This window comes from Clavelina lepadiformis, chromosome 5, assembly GCF_947623445.1.
Source record: "Clavelina lepadiformis chromosome 5, kaClaLepa1.1, whole genome shotgun sequence".
Classification (NCBI taxonomy): Eukaryota; Metazoa; Chordata; class Ascidiacea; order Aplousobranchia; family Clavelinidae; genus Clavelina; species Clavelina lepadiformis.
The window spans coordinates 1,744,739-1,763,607 of record NC_135244.1 but is presented as its reverse complement, the minus strand read 5'-3'; the positions used below and the strand labels follow the sequence as shown (position 1 = coordinate 1,763,607).

At 38.1% G+C, this 18,869-nt stretch overlaps 2 protein-coding genes across 2 annotated transcripts; both read left to right on the top strand.

Moving 5' to 3' along the window:
• The first annotated feature begins 366 nt into the window (after window positions 1–366).
• On the top strand, window positions 367–8,838 carry LOC143458639 (uncharacterized). The gene is made up of 16 exons (XM_076955469.1): window positions 367–608; window positions 3,011–3,197; window positions 3,348–3,540; window positions 4,033–4,203; window positions 4,336–4,542; window positions 4,751–4,939; window positions 5,022–5,181; window positions 5,428–5,496; window positions 5,793–5,855; window positions 6,013–6,081; window positions 6,199–6,372; window positions 6,515–6,586; window positions 6,651–6,839; window positions 6,916–6,978; window positions 7,074–7,252; window positions 7,331–8,838. Exons 1-16 carry the CDS (start codon window positions 543–545, stop codon window positions 8,205–8,207), a joined length of 2,928 nt encoding a protein of 975 aa, XP_076811584.1. The 5' UTR covers window positions 367–542; the 3' UTR covers window positions 8,208–8,838.
• A 1,094-nt stretch (window positions 8,839–9,932) lies between these two features.
• Window positions 9,933–17,372, top strand: LOC143460914 (uncharacterized). The gene is made up of 9 exons (XM_076958598.1): window positions 9,933–10,621; window positions 10,993–11,481; window positions 11,805–11,954; window positions 12,305–12,454; window positions 12,589–12,735; window positions 13,584–13,673; window positions 13,917–14,066; window positions 14,205–14,354; window positions 14,559–17,372. The coding sequence occupies exons 1-9, from the start codon at window positions 10,558–10,560 to the stop codon at window positions 17,000–17,002; spliced, it is 3,834 nt and encodes a 1,277-aa protein (XP_076814713.1). The 5' UTR covers window positions 9,933–10,557; the 3' UTR covers window positions 17,003–17,372.
• The last annotated feature ends 1,497 nt before the right edge of the window (window positions 17,373–18,869 follow it).

Below are 18,869 nucleotides of genomic sequence, written 5' to 3'. Positions count from 1 at the left end.
TAGCCAAATGATTGTTGTTTTTTATGTGAAAGGTACTACAGTAGTCGTCGCTTTATAAGCCCACCTCGGGATCGGACCATTTCGGGCTTATTAAGCGACAGGCAAGTCGCTCGGATTGCTCAGATGAGCCGAAGTTGTGACTTAAAAACGTTTTGAGTCAGTGACGCAAAACGTGGCTTAGAGACAACGTAAAAATCCCGTCTCATTAATTAATTCATTATTTATGCACGAAAGTAGCGCGCTGGTTGATGAAGCAACTGGCGTGTGAGTTTTTGAGCCAGTTTCGCGTGATCTGCGCAAAGGAAAATTTGTGACGTCACGTTCAGGTGGCTCAGCAAAAACACTAACGCGCCAGATCTCGGACTGATATTACACTCAGGAGACGGCTCATCGTAAGACGTAAACCCAGTGGAAGAGAGAAAAAGTGATTAATTCAATATCAATTGTTTCCAGCTTTAGTGTATGGCGAAGTGCAGGGCAGTAGGCTGCCGCTAAAATTAGTCAATTGCTATAGGCTCGTTTAAAACTTCTATGTAGGCTATATGATGGAGAAAAAGAAACAAGAAGTGTTTTCCGCAGCAAAAGAAGGATCCCTCATCAAGCTAAAGGTACTGTAACAACCCAATCTTCCAATTATTAACAGCTACAAAAAAGTTTCGAGAAAAGAGTTTTTCTTACAGATGTATAGCCTTGGCACTAAACTGTACGGTAATGTGCGACCCTACTGGAAAGTTTGTATGATGCGCCAGAGAATTGCCGTTTTGCTCAATATCATAGCCTAAGTGTTATGTTGACATGTCGCAAATTTTGTCATTGCATTTATTCGTTCACTGAAAGCAAACTTTCCAGTAAGAATGTGCGAGAGACAAAAATTAAAAAGTTATTGTTCGAAAGATCTTATACTTATCGCGCATTTTACAAATTTAGCATGTAACCTGATGATCGATTTCTCAGTCGGTATTTCCTGACAGAATTTGCCGAGGTCTAGGGATTTGCCTTAGTTTAAGGAAATGTAGAGGCATTATATCCCAATGACAATATTCCACTTAACTGGATTTTGATCTCTGGGATGGAGTTTTTTGTGTCGGTATATTTAACCATCTATTTGTTGTGCACTTAAGATATTCAGGTCTGGTGCAGAAATTCACAACTAAATGATGTCATAATTTGACTAACTGAGGTCTAGTGTACAAATGCATCCTGTGGTTGTGCACCTCTGCACTTGGCCCAGATATACATTGTTCCTGTAAATAAACTATTTCACTTCGTATATTTTATTTTGGTTGTTAATACCAGTGATTTTAATGAACAGGTACATTCCCCATCTACATCCTCCAATACTGTGAGACAAATGTTTCATTTTGGAAATATTTGTTATAAATTTACTAACCCTCATCTTAAAGCAGAATTGTATTGTTGCTATCTTGTATGTTTTAAGCCCTTGGGCGTTGTCACTTTTTCCTGCTCATTAATTATTAGAGAGTATGTATGTTTTATTGTTCTATAACTACAACGGTTTGCATCGTAACTTTCTTTGTGCACAATTAATGGCGAAAAATAAACAATACAAAGATCTCAGGTGTGCAGACATGCTAACTCAGGTGTGCAATGGCCAGGCAAGTGTGCACCTTTTCAGTCTTTCTCCTGCACATTTCTAGTCTAAGTATTTATTTCCATAGATTTATCCAATGCCTTATCATAAAATCTTGTTTGCCAGATAAATTTTCATCGATTCTTCCAGAAATGTGGCCAATTCTTATGACTAGAAATGGATGAAGCCAACCTTGCTTGTTGGTCACGCCTTGATGACTCTAAACATTTGTTACAGTGTTACTTGTAACCTCTTTCCTGCTATGATTATGCTCTTACGTCATGTTTTATGCAAAGTGGGCTGCAAGCAATTGGGCTCGTCTGCCACTTAACTCAAAGGGGAACTGAAGTCATTTTCAACCTATTTTGTAAAAAAGTATAACGATACGCTGATTCCGAAAATGTAAACGAAATTTCTCTATCTTTTTTGTTTATGAGGTATTGGCAAAACCGATTTCAAAAACCATCGGGATCCTCAGAAACTATATACAGGTTTATTAGGTCTATTTGGCTTTCAACTTTTCAATAATGTTTATAAATGCAAACTTTTAGGTTCGCAAAGTGATTAATTTTACTAATCAATCTTTTTTCTTTGCTACTTCATTATGAAACTAAAGATACGACAGCTAAAGGTTGTTGATATCAGCGCTGACAACATTGATTAGAGTTTGCGGTGGACAAAGACAGATAAAATTTTGCACATGTATCCACCACCTGTCAATCAATTGTAGGCAGCAAAGTTGCAAACTATCAACTAAATTGCGCTGGCATCTGTAGTACCAGAATTAAATTATCCGGATTAATGAGTGGCAATGTGCAATTTTTAGCATCACATATATTTACTTTGCTTTTAATGACATATTAATTTGGCACAGTTGTGAATTCTAAAGCTGCACAATTACGTCGCCCAAGTCTGATACATTTCTACATGTGTGGGCCAGAAACCTGTGGTTTTCCATTACCGTTATGTACTGCATTTTGTTTTTTTTCCCAAGTTCTTTTGCAACATGACAATGCAATGCTAAGTAGCGTTGTGTGAAAGGAAGTTTAACCACATCTTGCCCAGGCATATTGTTCAAATTAAAACGGTCGTTTAACATGGTCTGAAGCTAAAACAAGCGAGACAATTCAAAACAACATGATTAAATTAAACCATAACATTTTATTTTAATCTTTTCATGAAGCACATTGTTCAAACGGTATATAATTGCAACAACTTTCAAATGCTACAGTGTTATGTGAACAAACAAAGTTGAACATCTGCCTGAAATATTTAAATAATGTTGATGATCAAAGATTTTCAACAACGCGTCAACCAGACTTAAACCATTGATTCGCCTATAAACAAAACTGACTTTAAAACATCATTTTCACAGATACAACTGCTGGCAATCCTTTCATGTTCTATTTGTGTATTCAGAATTTGTTGGCAAGAAAAAGTCGATCCGCGGTGAAACCGCTAACTTCTGCCAACGTTGAAAAATGCACTCCTCTCATCATTGCTTCGAAGGAAGGTCATTTTGATGTTGTTGAATATCTTGTTACAACTTGCAAGTGTAATGTTGAACAAACTGGTCACATTGATATTGACAACAACACCATAGAAGGTTTGACTTTGCCATATAACCTGTACTGTGTACATTAATGGCTGATATTACTTTAGAATACCTGCTAATCCCCCCTGTAGTATTTTTTATTCTTTAATCAAAATTGTTTGATGCTTAGTGTTCATGCACTGTATGATAATATTTTTGCAGATGTGACCCCTCTTTGGTGTGCTGCCACCTGTGGTCACCTCATCATTGTTAAGTTTCTGATTGAGCGTGGCGCTGATCCAGATCATACAACTTCTAATAACTCTACCCCGTTACGAGCAGCTTGTTTTGATGGACATTACGATGTTGTAAAGTTCCTCATTGAAAAAGAAGCAGACGTAGAAATTGCAAATAAGTGAGTGGCAATAGTTTTAACATGTATGTTTAAATAAACTAAATTTTCAGTATATACTGTTACTGTATATATATATAAATATCACGTCATGTATATTATTTTATGGACTGCCACCAGTACCTAAAAAGTTGGATGTGACCCTCAGAGATCCCCAATGGTTGGTCCAATGCTGGCTTTAAAATTAATCATTTTGACTTTATTGTCTTGTTTTATTAATTTCATCCATTTCGCAATAAGCATGTGTTTTTGTATTGTTTGTTTGAACAACTTTCCAAGTGTTAAGAGCTGAAAAAAGCAGAAAGGTATGAAGCAAGATAATATAATAATACTGCACAATATTGATAGAAACTACTTCAGTCGTTATTTATTCTTGTTATGTTTCCATATTGTGTGCCTACAATTTACTGAATTCAAAATCATATTGACTTCATGTTAAAACATAAATATGTATATCGTTGTGTTTCTAAGCATACATTGTATTATGTTTACCAGATTTGGAAACACTTGTCTTATGTTGGCTTCTTATTTCGGACACAACAGCATAGTGGAGTTGCTTCTTCAAGCGGGAGCTGATATAAATTGCTTTAACTTCATACACAGGACTGCTCTGCATGAATGTCAGTCAGTGGAATCTGCCAAGTTAATTTTAAAGCATAAACCAAAGTATGTCACATATGCAGTGAACATTTACGTTTATAATTTTTACATTTACATAGATTTTATTGTGATACATCAAAATGTATTTGCAGTGGTTTAACTTCCAATGCATAAATCAGTCTTGTGACATTTATATAGTATCGAGAAGGATGTTTACGGGCTGACTCCACTCCATGTAGCTGCCATTGAAGCTAATCGTAAGTTGTTCGACTTCTTCCTGGCCAAGCTCAATGTTACAAAGGTTGATAAGATTGAAGCACATGAACTCATTGGAGCAGTTTTTGTGGAAAAGAAAGATGATTTTGATCAGGGAATTCCCCTTTGGGAGACAGCAATGAAACTCAGGTGATTTTGCAAAATTTATATCAATGTTTTTATATAACTAAGCAAGTTCTTGAAAGACAATGAATGTTATTGCAACAGCCTGGTATTTAAAAAAAAAACGTACTTATCCATTATGTTTCTGGCAACTAATCAAATTCTTGTTGATTGAAATCATTTTTATTTCAAATACATTAATAAATGTAACGAGCAATGCCGTTGTGCTTTATAGATCAGAAAAACCAGTCGTTAAACTTCCACAACGGAGTCCGGTTCCAACCTACGGCAATCTTGTGGAACCATCCAATTTGAATGAGCTCAGAACATTATGCCGTGACAAAGAAAAAGCTTTCACGTTATCTCTGCTTATACGTGAGAGGATTGTGGGTGGCACCGAAACTGATACGTCATTTCGAATCCGGTACGGGCATGACAGCATGCGGCATTGCATAATATAAAGAAATTTTTAATTGTTAAAAACCAGGTTTTGAATGAATCATCAGGCATCAAGGAGCTAGAGCAGCTGATAATGATGAATTCAAGAAATGCATTGAGCTGTCGATGTATGCTTTGAAGATGCAACTAAACAGCTTCAAGACACTTCATGATGAAACTTTACACTCAATTGTCTTTTTTCCAAAATATTTTACAGATCTTTTGAAGGTCAGCAGCTTGGAGTAATGATATTTGTATTTGCCGTATCTTTAAACCAAATGCAGCTAAGACTTAAAGAAGATGCAGTTTTTATAAAATTTTTGTCTTTATCAGATGCTTCATGTTTTTGCATCATTGACTCAATGTACTTGAACAAAACATGACGTGTGTCGTAAATTATATGTCAACTCTGATATGTTAAGAAGTTGTTTTATCAAGGTTAGGTTACCCACAATCATGATTCTTCATCCTTAGAGCCCTTCGTTCGACGAGACATCATTGACAAAGCAAGGTTTTGTTGACCAAACTAAAATGGAAATTTTGGTGAGTAATTTTCATTGCATCATAGCATGATCAGGTCATCACAATTTCGCACCCAAGAGCCAAGGAAGAAAGGTGCTGTAAGACGCCATGAATGGCAATGATGATAAACGATGCTTTTGAGAAGCAAGTGCTCACACTACAGATGAAACTTAATACTGAAAATCTTGTTTTTCAAACACTGTTCATACATTTGTTATTTTATGTCATATTTAGAATATATGTCTTAGCCGTTGCATTTAATATTTACGTTGGCACAACTTGGTAGTGTAGCTCATTTGCCAAGAAATGTTTTGCAGGATTTGCTCAATAGTAAGTGGAAATCTTGTGATGTTATAAAGGAAATAGACGATATCAATGAGGTAGAGTTGGTGATGTAACAAGTTAGAGACACGTTTGGCAAAAACCAAAATTTTGCTTAATTTTGGTTTGGTAACGTGTTTATTATTCATAAAGTTAAGCTTTATTTATTTGAAGGAGACGATAAAAAGCCTTTTTAATCAATTGTACGATTTTCAGGACGAAGCACCTCTATATTATGATTTCATAACGGATGCTATCCTTGTCAATTTCTGTCATCATTTAAAGGTGTTTTTTTTTATTCATGTCCATGTTTTAATGTGATTTTGTGTTGTGTTTAATCTGTGTTGATATTTTACTTACACACTTTGTGTGTATCAAATGATCAAGTCATGTTATTTGCAGACACAACCCCAGCAAGCACAAGGTGCTGACATCACAAAACACATCGCGATCTTCAACAAGTTGTGTCCACCAACAAGGAAAAACATAGAATTTTATGAAATAAACTTGAACAAGTTGACAGAAAAACTTTCCTCATATTTTGAAGTATTCAAGAAAATACAAAAATCTGATGAGGTATTTGTGCAGATTTATAATCACCATAGATTTTTAAATGATGAAAGTTTACTTGATTATAATTTGCAAAACTGGATTACATTATGCTCAATTGCTCGTACTTCGTTGCCATCCCATAAAACAAATTTTCTGGACTTTCCAGTTAAAGCTTTTGTCGGAGCTTAAAAAGCAAGTGAAGAAATCCGAAGATCTTTATAAGTCCAAGATGTTTGAGGTAAGTGGAAGGTGAAGTCCATACAAGCAGGAAGTTGGTTATAAAATTTTTTGTTATATTTTAGAAGTGTCAGGGGTTAGCCGACGATGATTTTGAAAGAAATCATGAGGAAATTGCTTCTTCTGCTCGTGCAGAACTGGAAGGGCATCCAATTAATAAAGAAAGTGTTATTTGGAAAGATGCAAAAGCTGATTTTGAAAGACATCTTCTGCAAGAAAAAGAGATTTTTAAAGCACTCAATAAAGACGAAGTCGTAAGTGTGAATGCGACAAGTTCTTAATATGAAGCAGTTGATTTTAATCAATCAAGTCTTCAATTGAATTTTTTAGGAAGTAATAAGATTGAAGCAGAAAATAAACGAGTACAAGAAGATTATGGATGAAGCTGCAAAGGTTGGTGATTTTTAAAGTTAAAGGAATAATTTTATTGCACTGATGATTGAAGCAAACTTATTAGAGTAAGGTTGGACTAAACTTATTTTTTGAAGGAGCACACTTACTTAGTTCCCTCAAACAAGATTCATGGAGTAATTGGACCATCTGGGTTCCTGGGTCGTGGAGGTTACGGGAAAGTTCGTTTGGCTTTTACTGACTCGCTTGGAGCGGTTGCCATCAAGTGTTTTTCTTTGACTGGTCCGAGAGTTGAGATTGGAACGATGAAAAACAAGTATTAAACCAACAGTATAAGTACGGTGCATTGGTGAGACAGTTTGATTTGATATCATGCAGAACTTTTTTGTTGTAGGTTTATGAAGGAAGTTGAGTTGGCATCAAAGGCGAGTCATGTAAATGTAGTCAGAGTTGAAGGATACACGACGTGGCCTGATGCCATGGGCGTCTTGTTGGAGTTTATGCCGGCTGGAAATTTGCAGAGTTTTCTTCTAGGTTGCAATCAAACTAATTCTTATTGCATTCCAACCATTCCTGCCGTGATTCGACTTCGGAATTGTGCTGATGTTGCGAGTGGAATGACTTTCCTGCATCACGGGTTTGCTGTGGATCAAAGAATGACTCACGGCGATCTCAAGCCCGACAACATATTACTCACAGCTGACCTCCGCTGCAAAATATCTGATTTTGGAGGAGCAGATTTTGCAACTTGCACGGAGTTTACATCGAACAGAAGTTCCAGCGGAAACACCTTCACGTTATTGTATGCTGCTCCTGAACTACTCAGCAGCCCGTCTGCTCGTCCTACGAAGGCCATGGACATCTTCTGTACTTCGATGATATTCCGCTCAGTGCTGGCAAGAAAACCACCGGTTGAAAATGCGTCCAACCGTCGAATTCGTGAAGCTTATCTGAATTCCGTACAATCTGGAGGTCGTCCGGATCCGGATGAAGTCCAAGGAGAATTCACGATTCCGGAAGATATTGAAATTATCAACTTGCTCAAGGATGAAATGAAGAAGTGCTGGGCTCATGATCCTGCGCAGAGGCCAAGTATGATGCAGAGCCGTGATAATTTATTCCAACTACTCTCAAGGCAAGATGTGAAGGTCGTATCACGTCACGTCTCTGACATCATCCAACATATGGAAGTCGAACAACCATTTCGTCATCAGTGTCAGTGCGCAACGTTTGACCGTTTCACTCCACCTAGTTTTGAATACAATGGGTGAGTGCTTGGAGTCGAGTCTGAATGATCAACTAAAGCTGGCTCATGTGAAAAGTTCCACGTTATTCTTCAATTCGATTTCAAATGAAAATGTTCCAGTGATCATTAATTCACGTCATATTTTGATTATTATCAACAAGGCACTAGGCCTATAACCTATGCACTTTTTATTCGCTGCGATTGCACTTAGTCTACCAACTATAGCAGATATTTTGTTTATGCATTTTTAATTCGATGCTGTAGTTGTGATAATGTTCAAATGAAATTTTTTTATATTCATGAAATTGTTGACAAATGAAACTGTTAGTTCATTCATTTTATTTTATGTGATTTCTTTCTTTCCTAACTGATGGCACACCACCTAATGGGGAAACATTATGCTTCACTTTAATTTCCGTTAATTGCTATTGTTTTTATTTAATTACTATTCCCTTTGTGTTGTACCGGTGTCATTCGCATTGCCAGACGAGGTCGTACGATTGTACCAGCCGTCGTGTGTGCTCGCTCGGTGTGAACGGATATAGAATCGCATCAATCTATTACAGTGGTATATCATTGATTTATTTTACATCGATTGGTGATTAGCAGTTACGTGTTTTATATTTTGTCTGCAAGCAATAAAGGAACTATCTGCTATAAAACTAATGATTTTTATCGCCATTGTTAATAATATCAGGAGACAGGACGTTTATCCACATCAGATGCGAGTAAGCCGGTAAGCGCTCGTTGAAGCATCATAGAACTCAATAAAAGGAAAACGTTTTTGAGTAAGGCCACAATTTAAATGACATCATTCTTGGATTTAGAAAACTACATTCATGCAAAATTATGATGTGTCATGGCTACAGCATGTTTTCTAATAAAGCTTTCCACACTTTTTGCTTAATCTCAGCAAGAGTTGTTGGCTCTAGTCAATCAGTGATAGGTCGAGTTACTTTTTCGCACATTCTGTCGCTGACTCACCCCACAGAGCATCTGTCCATTTTCACTGCCGGATACAAAACACAGCCTGTAGTTGCAGTTGGAAGGGTTTTTACACGTTAGAGATGACCCCGGTCGCATGGTCTCGTCTGATAACTTTAGTAATTCGCAACCAAATTATGTGAGGAAAGTCAAAAAATGTCACAGATTTCAGTAGGAAAAGCACAGATATGTTAGATATAGGACAATAACGTCGTCTGGTGTTTTCTAATAATTTATCACTTTGCCACCATATGCTTCAGGAACATGAAAAGAAGTTGGTGTAATGTATAACAGTTTATTAAAATTTGGACCACGGATGTGTTAGCTAGTCAGCACAAACTTTGCTGTTTACGGTTTATCCAATGTAATGACTAATGACTAAGATAAAATATTTGAGGAAGTGAAATTTTGTCGATAAACAAAAAATATTTAAGAGCATTGTTGCCATTCAGCAACCACTAAAGTAACCATTGAAACAAGTAGAAAGTATCAAAGAGTGCGTTATTAGTCGTGTAGCAAAGTATCAAGTCGATTATAAAAGTAAACTCAGTGCTTTGCTGACACTGGAGTTTTCCCCATTTACGGCCGGCAATGTTCTCCTCAAACCATAACGTGGCCTCTCATGCTGGCAGTCGTGGACCACCCTGCTATAGCTACGTACAAAGTGATTACTGTATTTTCTTGAATAGAAGCCGCACTCGAATAGAAACCGCACGATTTGATTAAAGATAAACAATAGAAACCCCCTCGCATAGACGCCGCAGAAGACAATGCTGAAATCGCTTTGGTGTAATATAAAGGCTGTCATTGAGAGCTTGCACATGCGAAAAACAGCAGTTGTCACATTACAGTAGTGATCGGATAGTAATAGAATAAAACCTTTTTGTCAAAAGAGAGCGCAGAATTTTATTGTCACCTAATCAACACTACCGGTACTTCATGTAATAAAAATAGAAGCCGCCTTCGAATAGAAGCTGCAGAAAACGTTCAAAAATAAAAAATAGTAGCCGCGGTTTCTATTCAAGAAAATACGGTAATGTGTGCTGAAAATCAGGTGTTACATTGGCACACGCGTATGGAAAGATATATGACGTAGGTTTAAAGAATTACCGGTTTGCAACAGATTACCATCAAGGTCCTGGGTAGCAAACCATATTATTAATCAAGATAAAGTAGTAAAATTCAACCATACACCTGAAAGCACTGTAACCTTCATATCTGAAAGAATATCGTTCCAGAAATAAAATCTCAAACACTGTAGGACTTTTGATGTTTTTGGCCAAATAATATGAAACTTATGATGATAGAAATTCTTACCTGGTTATGCAACCGCTTAAGCTCGTCAAAATTACTATAAAAGATTCAAATAAAGGTTTAGATTAATTGTAGCAATGTTTGTGTTACTTCTGCTTTGGTTCATGCCGCTGGCCCATTCGAGATACTTCGGAGTAATAGGTGAGTTTTACAATACATACATAACTTGGAGCAAAATCCATTTTTTGCCATAAATATGAAATTAGTTTTGTCGGCGTGCTAGTTGCCATTTTGTTTTCCGGTCATGCCAAATTATTATAGATCGTGCTTTGCATGTTACGCAATTTTAAGCCCTAACTCGCACTTTGTCACCCGCTGGAACGTAAGCGCTGGAGCTTGCACGAACTCTTGCTGGGCAGCTAAACGCGAAAACTTCCGATGGTAAAAGTTGAACATACTGTAAATAGAAAAACGTGCAAACTTGCCTGGCGGTTTATCTTGGGAGTAATGTCGTCAATCTTTCCTGAACAACATTCTGTAAATTGACAAAACAGATTTTACTGTGATTTCAGAGAACTGTTATCATCACTCCACCGGCTGCCAACCATCCGAGTTCAACTGCAATTGTGAGCAAGTATACGGCCGAGTGGACGAGTGCATACCGTGGTCGTGGGTATGTGATGCGTGGACGGACTGCAGCAACGGACGCGACGAGTTTAACTGCAAGTGTCCACCAGGTTTCTTTCAATGCGGCTGTGACAGACCGGACTTCGATTGTCAGGTCTTGCCGCAGTGCATCGTAGCAAACGACCTGTGCAACAGCCTTGTAGACTGTTACAGCGGCAGAGACGAGCTTGGTACTCAATGCAAGGGCAGCGAATATTTTACATGCGACAAAGGTTGGTATTATCAACAATCAGACACTTGTAATAAACATAAGTTTTGCCTTGATGGTAAAGATGAAGAAAATTGTCAGTTTTGTCCGCCTGATCGGCCTTATCAATGTCCCTGCTCGGAAATCAAAAACGACTGTGAACCTCTGCTATGCTACGGCGAAAAAGGTGGATAATTAATTAGGCTTATGGATAATTTGTGTGAAATAATTGAGATAGCGAAGTAAACTTCACACCTTTCAATCACGGGTATGTTGTTTACCGCTTTCGCGTGTTCTATGACAATCGCTCTCAAAAATTGAGGACGCTCGTGGCCAGCTCTGCTTCCAACCCCATTGACTTCGCAAAAAATCTTATTAAGAAGATTTTTCATTCTTCACAAGATCTTAATTTCAAAAATTATATAAATGTATTGCGTAGCGTAGTAAGTTGTCTTATTACTGTAATTATATTACTTGAATCGATGGTTTAATTGATCATGTTTAATTCAGAGATATGCGACGCGGTTAGAGACTGCCCAGATGGAATAGATGAAAGTGATTGTTCTATTTGTCCGTGGTACGATCCATTGCCCTGTGCTTGTAACCAAGTAGATAACTTCACGTGCCCGAAAGGAGAATACATTTGTTACAGCGAACATGGTACAGTGACACTTCGTGTATCGGTGTTATATGCTGTCATCCACAATGTCAAAAACTTGCATATTTAATCGCTTTATTCACCAATTGAACGTTTAATTTTTATGTTTTTTTTTCCAATTTTCAGGTGTTTATGCCTAAAGCATACAGTATTAAGTATAAAAAAATGTAAAAACTTTCGGCGTTTTCTGGCAAGTGCACGTGAAGTGTATTAATTCGGCGAGCTTCTACAAGAGTTGAATAGATTCATATCAAAAATCAGTGCAAAAAGCGACAAAACTTGTTTGGTTGTGGTTGTCACAAGAATTCTGTGGGCACTTGCACATAGATTGTGTGTTGATTGTGTCATACAGGGAAATGTAACGGCGAAGTTGACTGCGAAGACGGGTCAGACGAGTGGGATTGCGATTCCTGTCCTAATAGCAGCTCAATACCTTGTGCTTGTAATCAGAAGGATAATTTTACTTGCTCTGTTCCTTTTCAATCCTGCTACTCACTCGACGGTAACGCTTTGAATTAATTGAATACAAAATTTGTATACCTTAAAAACGATTTTAGTTAAAAGAATTGGCCCAAGTTTAGTTTTTTTTGTTTTCAAACTCGTCTATTTCGCTTCACATATAATTACCGTCAGCAGACAAGTGTGATGGATTTACTGACTGCTCGGATAGCTCAGACGAATGGAATTGTAATTGTCTAGAGCCTACACCAACGCATTGCGCTTGTCATAACTCTGCTAACTTTACCTGTCTACCTGCATTACCTGCTTGCTACAATATAGAAGGTAAAATTACCATCCTTTCGAAACCTGTTCGGCTTTAAGTCGATTTGGAATTATTTTCACAGCTTTTTATAGCAACAGAACGTAACAGCATAAACTATAAGGTTTTGTCATTAACGATGAATGGTTAGGGGCAAGTCAGAAACCAAGTGGGCCCTAAATACACTGAAGAAATACTTTTAACTAATATACAATGGCTTAGCAGTTACTGAAAAAAATATGTGGCAAACAAATGCTAATTTATCGTTAAATGATGACGGAGATGGCGGCTTTTATCATGTCACGTTAACGGAACCTTACTTGGGTGTATAACAGGAGCATTGCGCATTAACTAAGCCTGAGTTGGCTAATCTTTAGTGTATTTGTACTGGTAAATGTAGATGCATGCTAAGCTAAGTTCAGTCTTGGCTGTTGGTGTTTTAGCCTAGTCCGGTACCGGTATATATCTACCCGAAAGGCTTGAATACTTGATTAGTTCATGTGCTGTTCTCTGTGACATTCCTATGCTGAAAATTGCTATTACCTGCTACTAATGACCTACCTATGGAGACTAACTTCCATCCAAAATGCATTAGCTAGCCTACCGCTACTATACACCATATTTAAAGTAATTGAAACCTCAATCATAAAGATTTTCATAAAGTGGCGTCTTAATGACCTCCATTTCCGCCATAAAATAGTGTCTGCTATACAATTTTGACAATAACTGCCTGACCATACAACATATTATTAGAAATTCTTTCTCCAGTTTACTTACAGGCAACTATTGTTTGATTTAAGGCCAACTTGTTTTTAGACTTGCTCTTCGCTTTAAACTTAACGATGAACTTTACTTAACTTTATTACTTCAGATGTGAGCTGCAGTTATGGTTATCCTCAATGTTCTGATAAGTCGGATCGTTTGATTTGCAAGCAGAAACCTCGATGCCTATCAGCTGAAAGTACGTTTACTGGCATTTTATTTTGTCTAAACCTTCTTTTTGAACAGAAAGTATCAAAAGCTACGTATTGTGCAATTACTTCTGCTTAAAACATTAATTTTAACTAACAAACAAATAAACAATGCAACATAATGCAAGAAAACTTGATATTAAAAATCGTATTTATAAAAATTTGTTAATGAAATTGAAAGTAAGGTTGTGACGAAGAATCAAGTTACAAAATATCCTTTTCCAATCTCTCAGTGAAATGCGACGGATACGCAGATTGCTTTGATGGTGAGGACGAACAGTCATGTGATACCTGTCCACGTTACATAACTGAACCTTGTGCATGTCATGGAAAGGGCAACTATACATGCAGAGGCGTCGGACGTGTTTGTTACAAGCCAGAAGGTGACTAGTTCATAACAAATACACTTTTAAACACGCACCATCTAAAATCCAGAAATGATTGCTTTTAATGAAGAAGAAGCTTAATACAAACATTGTCGTCTGACTACAGTAAGATAAAGTTAAGCATGAACTCGCCAGAGGCCTGTGATGGGGAGATTGACTGCGTTGACGGATCAGACGAATGGGATTGTTCATCCTGTCCTAGCTGGGTTCCATTCCCATGCGCTTGCAAAGAGACAGGAACTTGCTTCGGCAATAAGACCACTTGGACTTGTTACAATAATGAAGGTAAGATGTTTGATCTAGCAAGTATTTTTCAGCTTTCTGTTGGCTGCAACATCAAGTTCATTGTGTGGAAAAAGTTCATTTTGTGCAAAAACTCTCCTTAGTTCTAGGATATAGATTGTGATATCATGATATTATTTGCACCTATCTATTTATGTTGTTGCAAAAAAGATAACCTTAAGCGTTTGATCTGTTGCATTTATTCAGAAAAATGCGATTCACGCGCGAAATGTAAAGACGGCTCGGATGAAACTAACTGCAGTTGTCCTGACGACCTTTTTGCCTGTTCCTGCTACAGCTTTAACGCGCCTACTTGCTCAAACAACAAAGGCTGTATCGCCACAAGTCGCGTCAACGATGGAATTTTTGACTGTGACAGTCGTAACGACGAGGTTTACATCACCGGGTTTTTTACGCAACAATGTGGTTCATGCAACTTGGACATGATGCGCTTTTCAAATAAGTCGACATGTCGTTTGCCACAATGTGATAACACAACCTGCTATGATATTCCTCCTTTGGGCTGCTTAAGTTTCCCTTGCAATGTCACAGACCACGTGTGCACTTCACCTTGTACTGATCGTGCAACTACTACAGACTGCAGAAAGGCTTTTCAGTGTTCCGATCAAGATCTGATTTTGAATTCCAATTTCTGTAATGGAAAACTCGACTGCGAAGATGGTAGCGACGAAATAATCAATGGACCTGGTTTTAAATGCTCCACAAAGTTTACAGTCATCCCTTGCATCCTACCCCAGTGGAATCTTTACGACAACGTCGCGCAGTGCTATGATAAGTCCGATCTTTGCTTTGGAGAAGATGGCTCCTTTCATTGCTTCAAATGCCTGGATAATCGTTTGATCATCTCTCCTAAACAGTTATGCGATGGTGAAATAGACTGCTACGACATGTCCGACGAATGTCTTTGCGAAAATATTCTCGTAGATAAGTGCATCAATTTATTCCAAAGCCACGTCTTTAAGTCGCCATTTTGCAACACTGAGCACACTCCTGGTGATTTGTTAAGTCAGCCGTGCAGCAAAAAATTAGGGAATGACTCTGGCGTCCAAAAAGAATGTCAGCAAACTTCTGTGGTTCGATGCCAAACAAAATGGGGACTGACTTACGCCACAAAATGTGACAAGCGACCAGAATGCATTGACTTTAGTGACGAATGTCACTCGTGTGCAGATCCTCCAACTTTTTGTAATGACACTTGTCATGGCTTCTATAATCTCGGAGATCGTTACTGCGACGGTTACGAAGACCAAGCCTGGATGTATTTGAACCGCACCGACTGTCCGCAGGGCTTCGACGAACGCGATTGTCCGATGCGACACGAGTGCAAAGCGGGCGACAAAGTCAGCATCGATGAAGGACAGAAATGCAACGGAATAGCGGATTGCGACGACAGAAGTGACGAAAACAATTGTGACGACAGATATCGATGCGATACCGTAGTAGGGGGCTTCATTTCGATCCCAGTTAGCGCCGTGTTGGACGGTAAACGCGATTGCGTCGACGGATCAGATGAATTTATTCCGGGAATTTTCTCTTCGCGATTTGAACTAATAGGAAACGATCATCTCCGTCGATGGTTCTGGATTGTTGCCATAGTAACAGTTTTAGGAAACGTATTAGTCATTTTCTCGACATTACGTGATATGACAAACAAGGACGCATCAAAAGCACGTCGATGTAACAAAGTTCTAATTCTTAATCTCTCCGTATCCGATTTGTTGATGGGGATCTATTTGCTGATAATCGCGGGCCAAGGAGCGGTGTATGCCGGCAATTATGCCGAGTTTGATTACGAATGGCGAAGCGGCACACTTTGCTCGATAGCGGGAAGTATTTGTATGATTTCCAGCGAAACGTCGTGCTTTAGCATGGTCCTTATTGGAGCTTTCCGTCACTACAACATTTTTTTCCCGTTCAAAGCGCGACTTGCTAAAGTTAATGTTTGGAAAGTGGCGGCTCTTTTCTCCTGGTTGCTTTCGATAACGCTTGCAATTTTGCCAAATCTGTTCCGTTACTTTAATCATGCCGCTTTGTTTCTCAGCCCCCTTTCAAAAACCGACTCCGTTGCAGATGATTACGTCATATCTTTCGCTTGTCGCCTGTCTATGCTGACTAACACATCCATGCAAGATAAAGGCAACGCTTGGCTGACCGCTAAATCATTTCTTGACGACAAGTTTCCACAATTGTCTCCATCGGGAGATATAAGCTATTACGGTAAAACCAGCGTGTGCATACCGACGCTTTTTGTTACCCAAGGTGACAAATTCTGGCCTTACTCTACCTTCATTATCACTCTAAATCTTGCATCTTTCATGTTTGTTTGCGTGAGCTACGTTCTGGTGTACAACAAACTATCGAAGCGTCCTGATACAATCAACGACGGCGCTGCGAATCAAGATCGACGACTTCATCTGCGCATAGCAAGGCTCATTGTAACGGACTTTGTCTGTTGGATTCCGATTTGCATCATGGCCTATGTTAGCCTGGGAGGTGTTGTCCTTCCTCCCGGCATAGAAATCTTCACCGCCGGTGTGTTGCTTCCGATCAATAGCGCCCTGAACCCGATACTTTACTCGTCCTTCATCGAAGATCTGGTCACCAACCTTGTGAGGAAGATAAATTCATAAGTCGTCGATCTTACCACCATAACTCGCGCCTGACTTGTGCAAAATTTCACCTTACTATATACTCCCATTACAAATAGGGTATTTTGACGTTATTTTATCTTGATTTTTATTGTTATTGTTACGAAATGAGGCAGCTTTTACAAATGGTTGTGAACTACTAACGATTTGGTAAAATGGTGTGAAACCTGAGGCATCTGCATGATTGTATGCTTACAGGAACGAAACTATGTTATAAGTTATCCCACACATACAATCACAAATATTGTTCTGTATATATTGTATCGTTCTCTATGACAAGAACTTTTAACAGCCTACACGGAATATGTAAAAATGTTTGTAAGTTATTTCCGGTTGTTCGACGATAACAAACATCAAAAACTATTTTTCATCAGTCTGAAAAGTTAGAAAGTTAGTTTTAAAGGCGAGCTAATAGGCATTAATAGGTTAGGTCTTTGAGTTTAGATTAAAATTGTTTTGAAAACAAGCGAACCTAATGTAAGAAAATACTTTTTCATTCCGTGTTCGACAGATAACACATTGAAAAATTGTGTAGCCTATATGTTCTCATAGACAGTATAGGCCCAACTTGAAACAAGTACAACGTTAAATATACAGATATATAGATGTTTCTAAATTACAGTTGTGATTTTTAGCTGTGAAGAGACCCTTCTAGCATATAAGGGTATCTTTACTTAATTTACATGTTAAATTATCTAACTCCATTGCTGCGTGCGGTTAGATAGAACATTCTAACCTTTTGCGGGCCGAAAAGATTTATTATTACAACAGAAATAATTTTCCAAAAAAAATGTTTTTATTATAGGTGCTGTACACCTTCTCATTATTACGAATATCCAAAAACATAAGCAGTACTACTGCTTATAAGATGTCTATTGAGTCGCAATCACCATGGCTAGTTTAGACAACTCATCTGTTGATTTTGGTGATTCACTCTGCTAACCCTGCTGGCTGGGAGTTAAAACGTTCGACATGAAATCGCTGCGAGTCGTAGCAGGTGCAGCGAGCAAAACAATTTTTAGACAACGTGAGATACATATCGCTAAAGTTGACACATTGTGACAAGGACAATTATAATGAGTGTTAAGGTGAAGAAGCGGGCAATTCCAACAAAGACTTCTTATCACAATAGATGTTGCAGAGCAACCTGGGAACGTACTACAAGGAATATTCGCAAGTTACTCAGAGCAATTTTCCAAATATCAATCGAGGTTTGAAGTGTTTATCAGAAAAGAAATCCATCAATTTCAATCAATAACTAGAAAATACTTTCGCAAGAAATGATGTAATAATATTAAAATATACCACCCAGGCCGCTCCAGCTGTACGTATCCAAGATTTGCTAAAAAATTCATCACACATCGATTGCACCAAACCACGTTAATCGAGATGTAACTTCAAAAATGTTCCTTTAAACATTCCTTGTGAACCATATCAATGTTGATTTAACTCATTTTCTTGTTTGCTATGAAGTTTGTGCTTGTGCGCAATGTGCACTGTACATTTCTATAAAGGATTTTACTTCCACGCACGGCTACGTAACCGAGGGTGATACGCTCGTTAGCCCTCAGACTGATATGGAGCCTCGCTGTTGAAAGCTCAACATCGCCCACTAGCAGATCAGCATTCACCTGTCCATGAATATAAAGCGCTATGTGCGATTCGCACTACAAGTCTGTTAATTCTCTATGGAGTCGGTATTAAGAATGTTCAATAAGTATAAAGCGTGTAATATTTGGATAAAACAGTCTAAGACTAACAACAGTAGGTGCGGAAGGTACAATACCTTTTTTAAAGCAAGATTAATTTGAATTAAGTTAATTATAAAGTCAGTGTGAAGCCATTTGAT

What these genes read in the sequence shown, in the direction of transcription:
- LOC143458639 (XM_076955469.1), top strand. Translation starts at nt 543, where the DNA reads ATGATGGAGAAAAAGAAACAAGAAGTGTTTTCCGCAGCAAAAGAAGGA. An exon ending in GAGACAGCAATGAAACTCAG is followed by an intron (nt 4,543 to 4,750) that starts GTGATTTTGCAA and finishes TGTGCTTTATAG; the next exon opens with ATCAGAAAAACCAGTCGTTA. An exon ending in AAATACAAAAATCTGATGAG is followed by an intron (nt 6,373 to 6,514) that starts GTATTTGTGCAG and finishes TGGACTTTCCAG; the next exon opens with TTAAAGCTTTTGTCGGAGCT.
- LOC143460914 (XM_076958598.1), top strand. Translation starts at nt 10,558, where the DNA reads ATGTTTGTGTTACTTCTGCTTTGGTTCATGCCGCTGGCCCATTCGAGA. An exon ending in CATTTGTTACAGCGAACATG is followed by an intron (nt 11,955 to 12,304) that starts GTACAGTGACAC and finishes TGTGTCATACAG; the next exon opens with GGAAATGTAACGGCGAAGTT. An exon ending in TCGATGCCTATCAGCTGAAA is followed by an intron (nt 13,674 to 13,916) that starts GTACGTTTACTG and finishes CCAATCTCTCAG; the next exon opens with TGAAATGCGACGGATACGCA.